The sequence below is a fragment of the Gopherus evgoodei genome, chromosome 2, assembly GCF_007399415.2.
Source record: "Gopherus evgoodei ecotype Sinaloan lineage chromosome 2, rGopEvg1_v1.p, whole genome shotgun sequence".
Taxonomy (NCBI): Eukaryota; Metazoa; Chordata; order Testudines; family Testudinidae; genus Gopherus; species Gopherus evgoodei.
In genome coordinates, this window is record NC_044323.1 from 175,297,648 (window position 1) to 175,317,484 (window position 19,837).

General features: G+C 37.8%; 1 protein-coding gene across 1 annotated transcript in view; it reads left to right on the forward strand.

Annotated features, from left to right (window-relative positions):
• The window catches only part of CDYL (chromodomain Y like), a 192,562-nt gene that overhangs the window by 85,724 nt on the left and 87,001 nt on the right, over positions 1–19,837 (forward strand). Inside the window, exon 2 of the mRNA XM_030552332.1 lies at positions 2,459–3,125. Within this exon, the coding sequence (XP_030408192.1) occupies positions 2,459–3,125 (667 nt within the window). The remainder of the gene's footprint in view (positions 1–2,458; positions 3,126–19,837) is intronic.

The window sequence follows — 19,837 nt, forward strand, 5'->3', positions numbered from 1 at the left end:
AACATAACATTTTGTTCAGAGTTCTTTTCATGCCTTTGCTGCGTCTGCTCTACAAATCATCTGGATAGGAAACTTTTTTGTATTTATTGTTCAGCAGTTTATCTGTTATATCTCTGAGGTGTCTTTCTGTATGCAGATGTAATTGCCTACTACTTTAAAAGAGCATGTACTTAGTAATTGGTCATCCTTGAAAGATGTAGCCCCTATTAGGTGTGTTCATTATGAAGATTTGAGTTAGAGAATATAAATTTCCTTACCGCTATTTGTAGCTCATCTTCTCTGAGATTAGTGCTTTTTTTATCTTTGTTTTAGAAGTACAAGAGAAAGATGGAGATAGGAAAACAGAGTCATCACCAGTACTCTCTGACAATACAAGTCCAAGATTCTGGTGTTTTTGTGTTCTTTCATCTTGCTTTTAATTTAACATTTCTGGTTTACACTGATAAGCACTTCTAGGCAGTCTGTCTCTTAACAGTAGTTCTTGATAGCTTGTTCTTCCCTACATCCATATGGTAAACTTTGTATTCGTTCACTCTGAGACAACATTTTTGTTCAGGCTGTTTTCCATATATTGTTTTATGGAAAAGCAAATGCCTTGATTTCATAGTCTGATGTCTAGCCCATTCTCCATCAGTCCCATGAATATGTAAAAGAGTAATATAATCAGCTCTTAAATAAATTATAAATATTTCAAGTTTTCTTTGTTTAGCAATTAGAAAATGTCACCAGTTAAATGTTTTGACAATTTATTTTTCACAAATTTTGTTTCAGTGTATTGAAATAGTAGTGCCATATATTTGAACAGCAAAGTAATGTTTATTAAGGGAATTCTGGTAAAAAGCTTCTATTAGCTTTAGTTGAATGCAGATATGTAAGAATGGTCATGCTGGGTCAGACCAATGGTCCATGTAGACCAGAGCAGATGAACAGAACAGGGAAATTGAGTGATCCATCCCTTGTTGTCTAGTCTCAGCTTTTGTCATTCAGAAGTTTAGGGACAGGCAGAGCATGGAGTTGCGTCCCTGACCATCTTGGCTAGTAGCCATTGATGGACCTGTCCTCCATGAACTTACCAAATCCTTTTTTGAACCCCGTTATACGTTTGGCCTTTTTAACATCCCGGTGGCTGGATATTTATGGTAGAGTACCTGCGGTCTATCACAAAGGTCTGTTATAGCAGATCATATAGATTTTACTATAGCTGAAGTTAAAATAATTATGTAGTCTAAATGAAACAAAAATTTGAAGTTCAATACAAATCACAAACATGCAATTTTAAATAGATAAATTCAAAACTAAGAGGTACATTTAACACAATTTGTTGTCAGCCGCAATATGATTCAACAATAATGTTTGCACTTGTATATTGCTCTCCATTCTTCTAATCACTCTATAGACATTAATTTAGCTTAACCACATACTTGTGAATTTGATGTGTAGAAGTATCCTTCAGAGGTAATCCTAGATACATGCATTCAATATGGTAATAAAATAGGAGCCCTTGCTCATGGTGGGTCAAAACACTGAGCAGCAGTAAAGTAAGAATCTCTTTTAAGAAACAAAACATAAACAAAAACAAGGAGAACATGGAAGAAAGGGGAGCAGCAGGAGCATCATAACAAAAATAGGATAGGATGGAAGGGGTGAGCAAAAGGCATCTCCTGTGGGGGAAGTGGAATGGAAGAAACTGATAATCCTGTGGCTGTTCTTTCATTGCCTATAAAAGTAAGATATAATACTATCCATTCCCATTTTAGAGATAACTGAGGCACAGTGATTTGCTAAGGGACACACACAAGTCTGGCAGAGCCAGAATGAGGACCAGTTCTCCTGGTTCTCAGTTATTTGTCTTTGCCAGAAGAAAAGCCTTCCTCATGTAATGGCACATATCCTCCCTTGATTCCTGAGCTATACCGTGTCCTTGATCACCAAAGAATATATCGTTAGGACCAAAAACTTCACACATGACTCATGCTAAATAAATAGATTATCAAACAATATTAAACCAATATGTTTTGTAAAATAAACAGTTTGCTATCTAAACATTCTGTCTAAACATATTAAGACATTTTTTCCTTAAAGTTAAAAGGACTCTGGCCTCATCAAGGTTAGTGGCGAAACATCTCTTGATTTTAGTGAGGCCAAGATTTCACTCAAAGTGGTAACTGAGATATGCTAGATTCAGATTCATGAACATACAAAATATTTTCTGTATCGGAACATTTTTGATATTCCAAACAGCTTTTATCAGATCGAAGTAATGAGCTGAGATACATTAAACTGCATTACCAGTCAGCAGTGGAAGAATACAATCTCACGGTAGAATCATAAAAATATTTTAATCTATATTCCTGTAAAAGTGTTCCATGTGCATCTAATATCATGTGCAATTGCTCTCTCATATTTATTCCTCTTTACATCTAAATCCATGTTTAACTTTTAATTTTCCTTTCAACAGGTAGAGAGAATTGTTGACAAGAGGAAAAACAAGAAGGGAAAAATAGAATATTTGGTGCGATGGAAAGGATATGAGAGTGAAGATGACACCTGGGAACCTGAACAGCACCTTGTAAATTGTGAGGAATATATACATGAATTTAATAGGCATCACAATGAAAAGCAAAAAGAAAGCACGTTAACCAGGACAAACAGGACCTCTCCAAATAATGCCAGAAAACAAATTTCTAGATCTACCAATAGCTCTTTTTCAAAGACGTCACCTAAATCTTTAGTGATTGGCAAAGACCAGGAGTCAAAAAATAATCAATTGTTTACTGCCACCCAGAAGTTCCGGAAAAACAATTCACCATCTCTTTCTGGCAGGAAAAATATGGACCTTGCAAAATCAGGTATTAAAATCCTTGTTCCCAAAAGTCCTATTAAAAGCAGGACAGCAGTTGATGACTTTCAAAATGAAAGCCCTGATAAATTGGACCACATAGAACAGGATCAAGAAGACTCTGTAGCACCAGAAGTAGCAGCAGAAAAACCAATGGGAGCTTTACTAGGACCTGGTGCAGAGCGTGCTAGGATGGGGAGCCGGCCAAGAATACATCCATTAGTGCCACAGCTACCAGTGCCAGTAACAGCCACAATTGCATCAGCATTAACAATAAATGGAAAAGGTAAGTGTATACGTTTGACATTTTTATGTAGATTATCCTTTTGACTGGACTCTTTTGTTATTTGTCATATGCAAACAGTTACTTGTTCAGCTGACCTGCTTGAGCAGTATATTGATTGATTGAGAGAATAACTGCTGTACTAAACCAAATCTGGAGAATTTCACAATTGCTTTATTTTAAAATAACTGAGACTGCAGATGCCTTTGAGAGGTTTGCCAGCTTTTGCTTTCTTCACTGAATTCCATTGGCATTTGTGTTTTAAAAATCAACATAAGATACATCTGTGTTTGACTTGACATCAGTGCACCGTTCCCAAAGATTACATCATTGCTTTAAATTTCTCTAAATAGGTGAGACTCAAATTTGTCATGAATGCTAGCAATATAAATGATGGAAATAGTCACGTAATTTTTAGTAGGGGTTCTTTCCAGTGGTTCTCTCTCTTGGTTTACATATCTTTTTGCCTAACTGTTGCTTGGAATAAAGCCATCAGAATTATGTGGTTTAAATAATAAAGTTTTTATGGTTGGTTTCTGTGCAAATTTGAGCCAATTGGGCAGATATATGCACTTTCTTTCTGAACTGAATTCTGTCTTGCATTTTGATTAAATTTAGCAGTATTTGGCTGTATATAATTCACTTTAGATTGAAAGTTCTTTTAGATTAAAGACCAAATTTACTAATATCTCAATGACCTATTATGAATTTATTCAAGTTGTTTTACAAAACTTGTAACACCATAAAAGGACAAACTGCTTTTTAATGATTGAAACCTGTTTAAAAACTTCATGTTCACTCCTTTGATTTCCCAAGTCTTTATTCTTTCATGGGGAAGAATAACTGTAAACGTATTTAGACTGTTCTGTACAATTGTAAATATTCTTGTGAGTGCACTTTTAGGGCTACATTTTCAAAAGTGTAAAATTTCATCTGCAAATGTGATGCAGAGGCCAAAATCTTGAGGCCGAAGAGGTGACAAAAATGTTTTGGAAACTAAGAATTAGCCCTTGCAAACATGGCAGGCACAACTGATGGACACAAAAGAGATTGTTCTGAGAACTTCACTTCTGCCTGTAGCTCATACACATTGTTGCTCCTCTTCAGATTTTCTGAAAACCCAGACACAATAGGAGAGTTCGGAAAGCGGTGGGCAGTGAGGAACTCATTCTAGGAGCTGTGGTGTCAGGTCACAAATCAATCCACTGTGCTTCAGATGAACTAGGGAATCATTTTAATGCACACTTTGGTGGCAGGACTGTCTCTTGCTGTGCCTGGAGTGAATGTGGAATGTGAATCTCAAAGGACACAAACAGAAGCTGGAGATAAACATGAGAGACTGCAGTGTATGAAATTTACTGTCAGTAAGTCACTGGTGTAGATGAACTAGAGGTGTGTGCACATGCAATGGTTTTGTGATAACTGATATGGTGAGAAAGTGTTGTATGGATGCCCACTTTGAACTGACAAATGTACTCTCTCTTCAGTGTAGTTGCCTCCTAGCATCCAGAGAAAGAAGCTTCAGTTATGTACAGGATAAGTGGTATTGTGTCAGGTGCATATACCTGTATATTTGCTAAGGTGTTACTGTTTCTCTCAACTGCTGTCATGCATTTAAGATGTAGATACACTGGGCAGGTAGTCAACATACTGTCATGTCAACAAAACATCTTCTCAGGAATGTCTTCAGAAGCCTGCCTATTAACACTTATGATTGTGGCACTGTGTAAATGTTTGGGCTCTCCTCTATTTTTTCATAGATGCAGATACAATAGGACAAAAAGGAAGTGGGGAGGGGAATGTAGTCAGGAGGACTTAAACCATGCGATATTTTCAAAACAAACTTATTATTAGAGCTGGTTGGGAATTTTTCCACAAAGCATTTTTTGTTGGAAAATGCCAGATCATTGAAAACGAAACTGTGAGAAATGGTCAATTTTTAACAAATATCTGGTTTCAAAAAGTTTTTGGAAAAAAGTTTCAAATTTGTCAGAATGGGACGTTTTGACATTTTTCAAAACACAACATTCAATTTTTTCAGTTCAAAACTACTTTTAGTTTTAAAATTTAAGTTAATTATAGTAAAACATTAAATCACTAGGCTGAAATAAAAATAAAATAGTTCCAAATTATGGACACAAAAGATTTCGATTGACTCATACCAAAATAATTTTCAGATTATCAGTTCATGAAAATCGTCAAGATTTTGACCTTTTGGGATGGGAAAACCATCTACCCACCCAGCTCTACTTATCTAATGTACATTGAGAGTACATGCCTTGAAACAATGCATGTGCAGAGAAAACCTAGGGTCTAGATCATTATTATTAATAATTTTATTTATTTGCATTACTGTAGCAGCTAGGATCACTAGTCATGGATCAGGGCCCCATTGTGCTAGGCACTGTACAAACACGGAACAAAAGATGGTCCCTACGCCAGAGAGCTTACAGTCTAAGAATATGGCAAGAGACAACAGATGGATACAGACAAATGGGGAAGTGTGAGGAAAGAATGAGACAATATTGCTCAGCATGATAGGAAGTGGTCTCAGAACATAGCTGTTACCAAGTTTTTGTAGACATTATGGACAAAGGAGAGAGGGATGTGAAGGGGGATAATGAGGTACCTTTGTGACTGTTTATGGGCAGTTCCTCCCAAGCATGAGGGATAGCATGCGAGGAAGCACGATAATGCTCATTTGAAAATTTAATAAGTGCGCAGTGGAGGCTGGCATCGTGGGACCATCCAAGGCAAGAGTCAATATCTCTGTAGCAAGTGAGAGATTATGGGTATAGTGGGGAAAGTCTATAAAGGGCCTTGAAAGTGAAGACAAATAGCTCCTGTTTGATGTGCAATAAAAAAGAGAGCTGGTGGAGGAATGCAAAGAGGGGCGACGTGATCAAAGAGACAGGCTAGCAAAATGATCTTTGGAGCAGCATTCTAAATAGATATGAGTGGGACAAGATTGCATTTGTCACGTTATCACCGTGCCTCAGTGGGTCACAGCTGAGAATACCAGATTTAGGACAAACTGCTGAGAATGGGGCAGACCCACCCCAAACTGGTGGTGGTTCTTCCATAAGATATACCAAGCCAGTAACAAAAGTAAACTACTGTCTCACGACAGTGATTAACTAGAAGTCAGAAATGCAGTCTCTTTAGGTATCCTAGCCTTTGTTTTAACATCCAGACGCTAGACTTAATGATGTGTGGTTGTTGAAAACCAATTTCATCAAACAGGTTCTTCTAATCTCACTAGATCAGCCACATATCCAAGTCAATATAAAACTCAGATCTGACCCAATAATCATGCTGTTGTCAATCCTGCAATGAGAGAGCAGGAGCGGAGGAGGAGATGTTAGGGGTTTCCTAGGGCTGGGGATTGGCAAGGAGGACTTTGTTGTGGGAAAGGGGCAAAAGGGTGAAGGAGAGTGAATCAAGAGAGAGAATCAACATAAGAATGGCCGTATTGGGTCAGACCAAAGTCCATCTAGCCTAGTATCCTGTCTTCTGACAGTGGCCAATGACATGTGCCCTATTTTTTTTTTTAAATTTTTTTTGCTATTACTTTTTGAATCTTTGGTTAACTGTTCTTCAAATTCTTTTTTGGCCTTCCTAATTATATTTTTACACTTCATTTGCCAGAGTTTATGCTCCTTTCTATTTTTAATCTTTTCTATCAATCATAGAAAGAGAAGAGAGGGCTCAGAGCAGTCAAAGTCATCAACACTGATGTACCAGAAGTCAGAGAGAGGCTGAGATATCTTGGCAAATGTCCCAGCTGTCACTAACAAAAGTGATAAACAATAGAAATTGTGTTCATCCCATGGCATCCCAGTGAGTTTTGTTTATAATATGAACATGTTCACTGATTGTGTGTAATGAAAAGAAGCTATTAAGGAGAGTACAAACAGTCTGAAAAGCCTCCTAAAACCCCTTAAATCTGTGATAACCATATCAGACAGAAATGTCTGGGATGTTGGCCTGTTAGTCTATGAGAGGGAGAATCTTCCCGAGGATCTCATGGACAAACTGGCTCTTCATTGTCTATTGGGGAAAGGAGGCAGGTGTAATGTTTGGCTGTGTGCCTTCATGGTTCCCTCACAGAGTAGAGAGGAAAACGGTACTGAATGATAAAACATATTTATTCAACTCCCACTAGATTTCTGTTTCCTTGCAGCCTTCAGACATGTTGCCTTGGTCTGCTCTCTGCTGTTTCCTAGAGGCATCCAACTTGCCTGTTGAGTAATTGGCATTTGTCCACACACGTGATTGCACAATTCCTGTCAATTTCTTTATTTCCTATGGCCCATACTAACTGTTGGAGTATTTCCAAATGGCAATCATATTGACTATGAAATAAGGTTTTAATGAATGCTGAAATAATTTAGGGATGCAAACAGTAGCAGCAATTGTGAGGACCTATTGTCAAAAGTATAATTTAGAGTGTATGTGTTTGGCTATATTGCAGCTAGGAGTGAGTCTCCCAGCCCAGGTAGACAGACTTGTGCTAGTGGGGCTTGAGCTAACACACTAAACATAGCAATGTGGATTTTGCAGCTCAGGCTCTCAAGACCACCAGACCCCCCCCTCAGCTTGATAGCCCAAGCTCCAGCCCAAAGCACAAGGTCACTGGTATTCTTAGAAAACTAGCTTGAGCCCCGTTCGCTCTCAATTGCAGTGTAAACATACATTATTTAGGTTGCAGTTTTCAGTACAGAAAGCAATTTTAGCCTTAATTCTTTTCTACTTATTTAACGCTAAGATAAAGAAAATTCTGTCAACCCCAGGTCTTGAAGGTGACTCAACACAATTACTGATACAGACAGGCAGACAGCCTACACTACTTCTGCAAGACACTCTTCCATACAGTTAGAAAAGAGGGAGGCAGAATCATCTTAAACAGTACCAAACCAAAACATTCCAGAACATAAGTCAGTTATTTTACACTAGGCAGAAAAAACAGCTGCAGACGACAGCTCACAATGTGACTATCACAGAATCAAATAGGGCAGCATCAGTTTCCCTTTTCCCAGATTGTTATAAATCTGGGAGATATAAAGAGACTTTTGAGTGCAAAATTATATATATAAAAATCTCTTGTCTTTACAGTGTCTAAGTTTAGTAGGAAATAAGACAGCCATGATAAAGTGCACAGACATAAAATTACCATGAAGAAAAGTAACTTTTCTCCAAGCTTGAGGAACCTTGGCTATATCAGCAAATAAGTGTATTCTTTGCTCTTTATACGGAATTACTTTTTTTCCCCTATACACAATTCATCAATCTCTGCCAATCAATAGATGTGTCATAAGAAACAATAGAAAGTAAAGACAGGGAAGTAGTTTTCAGTGTTACCTAGGCTTAATAATATTCAGAGGCTTCTTATGCACATCAGATGACCAACGTTACCTAGTCTCACAAGGAGACAGAGATTTTTCAGATAGGTGATGATGTGCTACAGATTGGCAACATATCATAACGATTTTCCAGTAAGTTCCAGACTATAATTTCAAGATCTTCTCAGACTAAACTGCCCTTTAAATGTCTATACAAGACTATGCAGTTGTCTTCAGTTATTTTGTTTTGCCATATTTTCCAAAGTTATTTTATTTTCAACCTGATTACACCCTTCTTTGAAAATGCTTACCTGGTACAAATTTTGTTTGCACCCATTAGTACAGACATTAGTGCTTTAATGGTACAATGGCTAGGAAAACGGAGTCCTTATTTCTCTCAATGTGTGCAAAATGTGCTGAATTTTTTTAAGTTTGATATTTAGGTAACAGCTCCAGACATCTTACAATAACTAAATTTGACATTTTGAGTTATTATTTCAGTGTGGTTCTATTTGTAGTAACACAAGTAATAGAAAACCTCCACTACCTTAAATGCTTTAAATGACTTGCTAAAAAAACCCAATATTTTGATTTTCAAAATTAAATATTAGATGCAATATGTTTGAAAATCTGGTAAAGTTGGACTAGAAATAGATATTGGGGTGACATATTATGTAAGTAATTCAAACAAAATAGGCAATTATAGATGGTATAGTATATTAGATAAGGGAGTCATTGTTCACCTTCCTCTTTCTTAGAAATGATCATGTAAAATTGAAGCAACACACTTACTTCAGAAATACAAATTGATCCAAATCTTTTATTTTTTTTTAATATTAATATATGTAACTGATGAGTCCAAAGCAAAATCCCAGATCTGAACATTCCTTAATTTTTATGATTCATGACTATATCTACTATGCACTAGGGTCCTGATCAAAAGACCTTTGAAGTCAGTGGAAGACTCCATTAGCTTTGGAACAGACCCTAGATGTGTTTTTTGTGGATATCATTTCATTCTTTAAACAGCCAAGCAATGTGTTCTGTACCCAGTAATCTCTAGAAGCTTTTGTTTTATTTCAGGTTTCATTGATGAGAATTCATATAACAATAAAAACAATTTCAATTTTTAATAAATAATATTGTCCGCTTATTGCATATCCATATAAACTGTATACAGTAAGCAGGTACATTCAGATGTACAGTAGATACATAATTTTTCACTAAGAACTGTTCACAAATACGGTATTTTCTTCATGCTTTTCATATCTTGCTTCCATTATGAGGAGAGTCTATCAGCACTACTAGTGTTTTCATATTAGATGTTGAATAGTGTCTCATTTCTGTTCCCTGCTCTGCCACCAGTTTGTCATATAATTTAAGATGTCATTTAATTTAACTGTACCTCCATTTACCCAATTATAAGAAGATTAAACTTCTTCCCCACCTGTTTGGTGTGTCGTGAGTCTGAATGATATGTAAATCATTTTGACATACTTGGATGAAAATCACTACTTCAGTTTAAAGTGTTTATTGTATTATATTTGGCTAATTAATTTATTCATTTAAGAATGTGATTATATCTTTTAATTGAAGATTTTATATATTTATAGTAGTATGGTCTCTTTTTGGATTGTAAATTTTTAGGGGGCTGGGACTATCGTTTTCTCTGTTTGTACAGTACAGTGGGGCTCTGACCTGGTTGGCCTCAATATAACAATTTAATGATAAAGTAGTTTAGGCAGATTTTTCATCTGTGATTAATTGAATTAAAATCTATTGAGTAAAGGTGTCTTGGTTTTGTTTGTTACTTTCACCATTTTTGTCAAAAATATAATAGTATGTGCTCTTGTGTACTCTCTGTTGTCTATGTGATAGCACGTAACTAATTCATCAAGAGCTGAATGAACAAAAGTCCACAATGATGCCCAGGTCTTCTTCCTGAGTGGTTGCAGTTCATTTAGAACCCAGCAATGTGTTTGACTGGTTCAAATTATTCCTTCCAGTGTGCAGTGTATTGCAACATTTTAAATCTGCCATCAAGCTTGTCCGTTCACCTGTCTTTGTTAGGTCACTGAAGTTTTTCAGCTTTTTCTGTTCTGAACCAGAATAAAATGTGGTCCTGAAATGTTGCCATCACCCTGTTCACATTCACGATTCAGTTAATTAATAAATGTATTTAACAACATGGACAGTCAGCCGCTGTCATGCTGAAAATTAACAATGTAGAAATAATTTTTAAATTAACAGTGAAAATTAACTGTTTGTTTTCTGTTTTTTAACCAGTTTTTAATCCAGGATGTAATGTTATTTAACGTCTCACCCAAGGTCTAAGTGCCTCTTAGGAGAGCCTTTGTCAAGGGTATGGTAACTTGAAGCTATCCTTCACATGCATTTAATGAGAGCAGTTAAGGCAGAGATGCACAATAGTTGGAAGCAGCATCTGAAGAGGAGACGGCTGGCTTGCTGAAGGTTTTGTTTTGCTGGCATCCTGGAAGTATGTGTATGTGTGGGTGGGTGGAGGGGTGTAAGTTTTTCAGCTACTTTCCCTGTTTTTTATCCAAATTTGATCAACAAATTAATAGGAACTGTATACATATTGTAAATAAAAAGAGATTCAGAAAGATTATACTGAAGTTTATTTTCATGAAAGAGAAATGCTAAATTAAATCCAGTTTCTGATAACCAGTTAAAGAGTATGTCCCCAAATGTTTTTTAAATAAATATTTTAAAAGGGGTTTTCTGCTCTACAGTTTGTTTACAAAGGTCCTTTCATCAAGGGAGAAACTTCCTGATTATACTGGACACAATGAAACCGACTATACACTAAGTGCTGTCAAATCCACAAAGTAAAGAAATGGGAAAATATATCCCATTCAGTTGTGTTAATCATAACTATAACTTGACGCTATACTAGATACATTATTTTCAAACAAATAGGATTTTCAGATTGATGGTGCACCTTTATAAATGTGTTGTCAAATGATTTTAAAAAATCGCAAGATTAAAAAAAGTCACAATCACAGTTTTAATTGCATTGTTAAACAATAATAGAATACCAATTTAAATTCAGGATGGAAACATGTCCTCTGGAATGTTGGTTGAAGCATGAAAGGGCATATGAATGTTTAGCATATATGCCACGTAAATATCTTGCAATGTCGCCTACAACTATGCCATGTAAATACCTGTTCTTTTTCAGATGATCTTGTGAAACAGAAGCTAGCAGCATTATCTCCCATAAATGTAAACAAACTTGTTTACTTTAGCAATTGGCTGAACAAGCAGTAGGACTGAGTGGACTTGTAGGCTTTAAAGTTTTACATTGTTTTGTTTTTAGTGCAGTAATGTAACAAAAATCTACATTTGTAAGTTGCACTTTCACGATAAAGAGATTGCACTACAGAACTTGTATGAGGTGAATTGAAAAATATTGTTTCTTTTGTTCTTTTTTACAGTGCAAATATTTGTAATAAAAAACAATAAAGTGAGCACTGTACACTTTGTATTCTGTGTTGTAATTGAAATCAATATATTTGAAAATGTAGAAAAACATCCAAAAATATTGATGATAAATTTTAATTGGTATTCTATTATTGTTTAATAGTGTGATTAAAACCGTGATGAATCACAACTATTTTCTAACAGATGTTTTGGAGCATGAGCTTTCGTGGGTGAATACCCACTTCCTCAGCTGCATGTATTCACCCACGAAAGCTCATGCTCCAAAACGTCTGTTAGTCTATAAGGTGCCACAGGATTCTTTGCTGCTTTTACAGATCCAGACTAACACGGCTACCCCTCTGATACTTAACTATTTTCTAATCTAGTTAATTTGTTTTGTGTTAATCACTTGAGTTAACTGTAATTAATTAACAGCCCTCATTTACATATACAGACACAATGAAAAGGGATAATTCTTTAAGTCAATTTTCTTGTAATACACTGTTCTTCAAAGCTCCGGACTACTAGTTTAAATTTAACCTGTTGTTTGGCAAAAGAAAAACAACAAGCAAACATAGAAATCCCAAACAAAGAACACTATGCAATCTCCTGTACTTGTAGTTTTAAGAAAAACAACAACAAAAAACAATATTGTTTAAAATCCCAGTACTTTCACCTTCATTACATTAAACTCTCTTCCTTACATTAACTTAAGAAAAAAAGGCTTCTAGTCTTTCTATTGATGGTTGTTTTTATTCTAAAGAAGTGCTTCAGGCAGTTCAGGATCATTGATCTTGGAAGAAAAACCCACCATATGTGCCCATCAGAATAAATTTTTCTAAATGTTTAATAACTATTCAAATGTTATTATGGAAATACACTAATCTTGCCATAGATATGGTTGTAATCAGCTTCTCATTATTAGCCTGATTTTGGCCCACCTCTGTATTCTTCAAAAAAAGATTCTTTGCATTTGAAATTTAGTATGTTCTTTTTCGAAAGGATGTGAGGGATTTGGGGGTTCCCTCCCACCCCCAAATTTGAAGTGAATCTGTTCGCAGGCATTTTCGTGTTATGACACACATAACAAAAGGAAAAAAGAAAGTAAGTGGTGGTTTTTGCTTTTAAAAAATCTTCCAGTGCTTTTTTGTTGGGTCATCTTTCACTGATACTTGCTTGTCTTAGACTCTCTTTTCTAAGAGCCTGATAAAAGGTCCATACATAGACCTAGTTTGCAAAGCCTAACGTGTTTAGTTTCAGAGTTAATTCCTTGGAGTTTAGATACCTGCCTTTAATTCCAACACTGTATAAATTTATTCAAATTTCCAGCTCCTTCTCTCCTCCCCACTCCATAAAGTTAGATTTCAGAATTTGTTTGCCATTGAAGCCTATAATAGTATATTAAAAGCTGTTCATCAGTCTCTACAGAACCTACAAACTCAGGGTACGTCTACACTACGGGATTATTCCGATTTTACATAAACCAGTTTTGTAAAACAGATTGTATAAAGTCAAGTGCACGCGGCCGCACTGAGCACATTAATTCGGTGGTGTGCGTCCATGTACCGAGGCTGGCATCGATTTCTGTGGCGTTGCACTGTGGGTAGCTATCCTATAGTTCCCGCAGTCTCCCCCGCCCATTGGAATTCTGGGTTGAGATCCCAATGCATGATCGGGCAAAAACAGTGTCGCGGGTAATTTTGGGTAAATGTCGTCACTCAGTCCTTCCTCCATGAAAGCAACGGCAGACAATCATTTCACGCCCGTTTTCCCTGGATTCCCCTGGCAGATGCCATAGCATGGCAACCATGGAGCCCATTTTGCCTTTTGTCACTGTCACTGTATGTGTACTGAATGCTGCTGACAGAGGCGGTACTGCAGTGCTACACAGCAGCATTCATTTGCCTTTGCAAGGTAGCAGAGATGGTTACCATCCCTATTGCACTGTCTGCCATTGTAAATTAGTGACGAGATGACAGTTATCAATCATTTTGTACCATCTGCTGTTGTCATGGGTGCTCCTGGCTGGCCTCACTGAGGTCGGCCAGGGGCGCATGGACAAAAATAGGAATGACTCCCCGGGTCATTCCTTTCTTTGTTTTGTCTAAAAACAGAGTCAGTCCTGCCTAGAATATGGGGCAAGTCTACTAGAAAGCCAGAGAGCAAAGCCGCTCTGTGTCAGAGCCCCAGAGATCCTGCAGAAATGATGACCTGCATGCCATTCTAGGGGGTGCCCCTGCAACAAACTCACCCGTTGCTTCCGTCCTCCCCCAACCCTCCTGGGCTACCATAGCAGTGTCCCCCCATTTGTGTGATGAAGTAATAAAGAATGCAGGAATAAGAAACACTGACTTTTTAGCGACATAAAGTGAGGGGGAGGCAGCCTCCAGCTGCTATGATAGTCCAGGCAAGACATTAAAGGGTGGGGAGAGGATCGCAGCCACCCGCTGCTATAATAGTCCAGGGAGTACAGAATCTTTTCTTTAGACACGAAAGTGGGTTGAGGGGGCTGATGGAGCTCAGGTTCCAGCTGTTATGACGAGGACGGTTACCCAGCATTTTGTACCATCTGCCAGGAATGACAGGGATTCATTCCCATTTTTACCCAGGCACCCCCGGCCGACCTCACCGAGGCCAGCCAGGAGCACTCACAGGCTGATGACGGTTTTCCACCATTTTGTACCGGCTGCCATTAGGAAAGGAAGGGGAGGGGATGCTGCTGTTCATTGCCGCAGCACCGCGTCTACCAGCAGCATGCAGTAGACATATGGTGACATTGAAAAATGGCAAGAAATGATTTTTTTCCCTTTTCTTTCACGGGGGGGAGGGGAGTAAATTGATGAGATATACCCTGAACTACCCCGGACAATGTTTTTGACCCTTCAAGCATTGGGAGCTCAGCCAAGAATGCAAATACTTTTCGGAGACTGCGGGGACTGTGGGATTGTTGGAGTCCTCAGTACCCTCTCCCTCCCTCCATGAGTGTCTATTTGATTCTTTGGCTTTCCGTTACGCTTGTCACGCAGCACTGTGGTGTGGCCTCTGTCTATCATAGCCTGGAGATTTTTTCAAATGCTTTGTCATTTCATCTTCTGTAACGGAGCTCTGATAGAACAGATTTGTCTCCCCATATAGCGATCAGATCCAGTATCTCCCGTACAGTCCATGCTGGAGCTCTTTTTGGATTTGGGACTGCATCGCCACCTGTGCTGATCAGAGTTCCACGCTGGGCAAACGGGAAATGAAATTCAAAAGTTTGCAGGGCTTTTCCTGTCTACCTGGCCAATGCATCTGAGTTCAGATTGCTTTCCAGAGCGGTCACAATGGTGCACTGTGGGATACCGCCCGGAGGCCAATACCGTCGATTTGCAGCCACACTAACCCTAATCCGACATGGCAATACCGATTTCAGCGCTACTCCTCTCGTCAGGGAGGAGTACAGAAACCATTTTAAAGAGCCTTTATATCGATATAAAGGGCCTCGTTGTGTGGACGGGTGCAGGGTTAAATCGGTTTAACGCTGCTAAATTCGGTATAAACGCATAGTGTAGACCGGGCCACAGAGTTGGCAGGATATACAGGCTTTAAGTATTTCAGAGATCTGGCAGACTTTAGACAGTCAGAGGCCTCAATTCTGGACCATGCTTTGACTGCTTACCATTAATCCACAACTGCAATATGGTTCTACATTGGGCACATCTGCCCTGAGAAGATCTTCCCTATGTAGGAGGATTCTTTTTACAAAGTTGCCATAAATCTGCTTTCATGCCAACCCTTGCTTCTGAGGATGACGTAGGGGTGTATGTTCAAAGTGACATGGGGCTGTTGACATCTGGTGTAGAAGACTGAACTGGGTGCAAAGCAACCCCACAATTAAAGAAATATGAAGGATTTATATTCCTTCCAAATGCTTTTAAAGAAATTGCTACTCTTAACTTTGGAATTTTTTCTTAAATCCATATAAATGCCTGAGCCTTTTTTCAATCCTGCTGTGCTCTTAGCCTCTGATATACTGTAGTAATGAATTCTGGAGACTAATTGAAAGCTGTGTGGAAAAAATATTTTTTTTTGTGAGTTTTGAATTGAGAACCTTTCAGTTTGCTTGAATGCCTCTTGTCCTGTTCACCCTTATTCAAAATAGAAGCTTCTGATCTACTTTCTCTCTACCATTCTTGTCATGTCCCTTCTTATTTGTCTCTTTTCTAAAGCAATCCATTGCGATCTTTTCAATTTCTCTTGTATAAAAAGTTTTTCCGTACCCCAATAATTCCTGTTGTCATCTCTGACCAATGGCTTGTCCTAGATTCTCCAAATATGTTTTAATCTAGGAGTCAATTCAGAGATCTCACACACAGGACTGGTGTAGAGAGTGTTCAATTTCTGAATGCCATCTAATCCTGCTATATCCTTTTTGAGATGGGGTAACCAAAACGAACACAGTGTTCCAAGTGAGGGAATACCATTGATTTAGTGTCATATTTTCCATATCAATCTCCATCACAATCCTTATGGAATCACAGAAATGTAGGACTGGAAGGCACCTCAGTCGGTTTTCTTATACATCCCCTCGTGCTGAGGCAGGATTACATATACTGAGACTATCCCTAATAGGTGTCGGTCTAACTTTTAAGTGGGATAACAGGCTTAGTGGGTGGGCGGAAACAGTAGACTTGATCTGTCTAGACCTTGTATTTTGTTTGCTTTTTATGACTGCTGTTGCATATTGAGTAGAAGTATTGATTGAGTTGTCTAGTCATTTTCCTGAGCAGAGAGTTAATTTAGAATCTAGAAAGGTATATGAGTAGTTCAAATTATTTCCTCCGTTGTGTATTACTTTTAATTTAACATTAAATTTCGTCTTCCATTATGTTGCTCACCCACCTAGCTCAGTTAACAGGTTTCAGAGTAGTAGCCGTGTTAGTCTGTATCCTCAAAAAGAACAGGAGTATTTGTGGCACCTTAAAGACTAACAAATTTATTTCAGCATAAGCTTTCGTGGGCTACAGCTCACTTCTTCGGATGCATAAAATGGAACACACAGTCAGAAGATATTTATACAGACAGAGAACATGAAAAGGTGGAAGTTTGCATACCAACTGGAAGAGTCATTTCAATTATCACTTCAAAGGGTTTTTTTCCTCCTGCTGAGGATAGCTCATCTCAATTGATTAGACTCTTCCAGTTGGTATGCATACTTCCACCTTTTCATGTTCTCTGTATGTATTAATATCTCCTGTCTGTGTGTTCCATTCTATGCATCCGAAGAAGTGAGCTGTAGCCCATGGAAGCTCATGCTGAAATAAATTTGTTAAGTCTCTAAGGTGCCACAAGTACTCCTGTTCTTTTAGCTCAGTTAAGTTTTTCTGAAATTTTTAACAGTATTCTCCAATCTTAAGTAACCTAAGTAAGACAGTATCTGTAAGGCAGACCTCTGTGAGTTGACCTTGTGGTAAAATTGAATGCCTTGTTTCATTGTATTTTTACTTCAGGATAGTTCACATGTGCTCCCTACCCTGAAGTAAAAACCACACCTTTTTAGCAGTGAATACAAAGCATGAATTGTAACATCTGGACTATAGCATATGCAAAAGTTAGAAGCTTTTTACGAATAAAATTAGAATTTGCAGAATGCAGCAACATTTATATGATCTTAGGTCAGTATGTAATGATTTTGTCATGCCTTTTGCTTCACTGAGTCATTGCTATCTCCCTCAAGTAAAATGCTTGGAGGACAGCAGCTCATTTCCTGTCAGGCTGAGCAGGAAGTATGGACATTACAGAGTAATAAAGAATAAGGGAGTTTCATTAGGTTCTGCTAAACAAAAATATGTCAGCGGCTATCTAATAACATAAGTCAATTTAAAAGTGTTCTACACTATTATCATACCATTTGTTTTAAAACCACTTGCTTGTGGATGTTCTTCACAATTAGAATTTTTAGTTCTGATTTAAAATAGCTGTATTCAGTTTTATGAAGAAGGTGGGCAACTTTTCCTCAGCCTCTCTAAACTCAAATATGAACTGAGAGGCTGAACAGATTTTCTTCACATCTTCCATTACTATTCACTGTGGCTGGGACTACGCACAGATAATTTAACCTGGGAAGATTGAATTTGCAGCCATTGTGAGTTGTCCTGAATAACTTTCTTCATATTTGTTTGACTGACTGAAAAAAATCATCTCTTTTGATTGACAGTCCACTTTCCAAGGCTTTGGGCATATGTGTAACATACAAGCATCAGGATGCAAATTTTTTAAAATGTAAAATTATCTACCAAATTTTCTTCTACGAAGTATGTTGTAATCCAGGGGTCGGCAGCCTTTCAGAAGTGGTGTGCCGAGTCTTCATTTATTCACTCTAATTTAAGGTTTCTCATGCCAGTAATACATTTTAGAAGGTCTTTCTATAAGTCTATAATATATAACGAAACTATTGTTGTATGTAAAGTAAATAAAATGTTTAAGAAGCTTCATTTAAAAGTAAATTAAAATGCAAAGCCCCTCCTCCCGCCTCAGCCCCAACCAGTGGCCAGGACCCGGGCAGTGTGAGTGTCACTGAAAATCAGCTCTCATGCCACCTTCGGCATGCGTGCCATAGGTTGCCTATCCCGGTTGTAATCTTATTTATGGTGAATCTGAATTCAGACATAGCCAGATACTCAGATTACTGGACAAGACAAACAGTCCTAGCAAAGCAAGTAGGTGACAGAGAGATTTGCAGTGATGTTGATGCATTAGCAGTTCCTGAGAGCTATTTTAATTTTTGTTTTCCAGAGGTTGTAACAGGAATTTGTCTGCTGTAAAAACACTTCACTTCTCTTTGGGAAGAGTAAGCCATTCTATAGCTTGAATGGAGCCAAAAGGGGTATTCCCCCATTGATAGCTAAAGACCTGTGTGGATACAAAATTCACATCCACATTCGATCTGTGATCTGTGATCCACAAGCGGTCCACGGATAGCCACATCCATGGATTTAAAGCAGACTTCTACGATTTGCAGGGCTCTACGTATAAAATTTGGATCTGTATCCATCCAGAATCTGCAAACGTGGTCCATGAATATAAAGTGGATCGCTGCAGATTTGCAGAGTTCTATGGATAGCTTTCCCCACATTGTTTCCCCAAGGATCCTTATCTTTGCCATTATTTCATTTTCTGTCAGTTTCTCCCTTTACAAACTCCTTTGGTTTAACTGGGCATTGAGGCAGGTTAATATAAACGGATAACCTGACGGACATATAATAGTTTAAAAAAAAATGCTACACAACTCCCATATTCTTGGCGTCCTGTATTAGGAGAACTATAACACATGAACATTTTTATTCCAAGTTTTCCAGTTAGTGACACTGCCCCTTGGAATATATAGAACTCTCAGTAATCCAATCAGTGAAGAAGTCTGTAAATCGACTCTTCCTCCTCCATCACAATGAAACTGCTTAGTTAATCTGGTAATTTGATTAATACTGTCACTTAACTGTGCCTGACTAATGTGAATGGGCTGTATGGTACCAGTAAATTTGCAAGCACAACAACATTGTTATATCAATTGTAGGGCTTTACAACTTCTGTTTTCTGCAGAACCTAAGCTTTAATTAAAACAAAAGCACAATAAGAAATAAACTTAACACCTCCCTAACTTTTCCTCCCACACTGCAGAAAGCCTTCATAACAACCAAACTTAGCTAATAAAAAGATTGGAGTATAATTCAATAATATCTGAAAATATCTGGGAATACCTCTGAAGTGAGGGACAAGCAAAGGTGCATAGTGGCCTGGTTACTAACAGAGAAAAAGGTGTGAAAAGCATAACAGCTATTAGACAAAAGGAATTAAATACGCTATATAGCTAGTAAGCTATACAATGATACTTTTAATGATTATAATACCTCATATTGAAAGAAAATGTAACTACTATAGATACTCATTAAA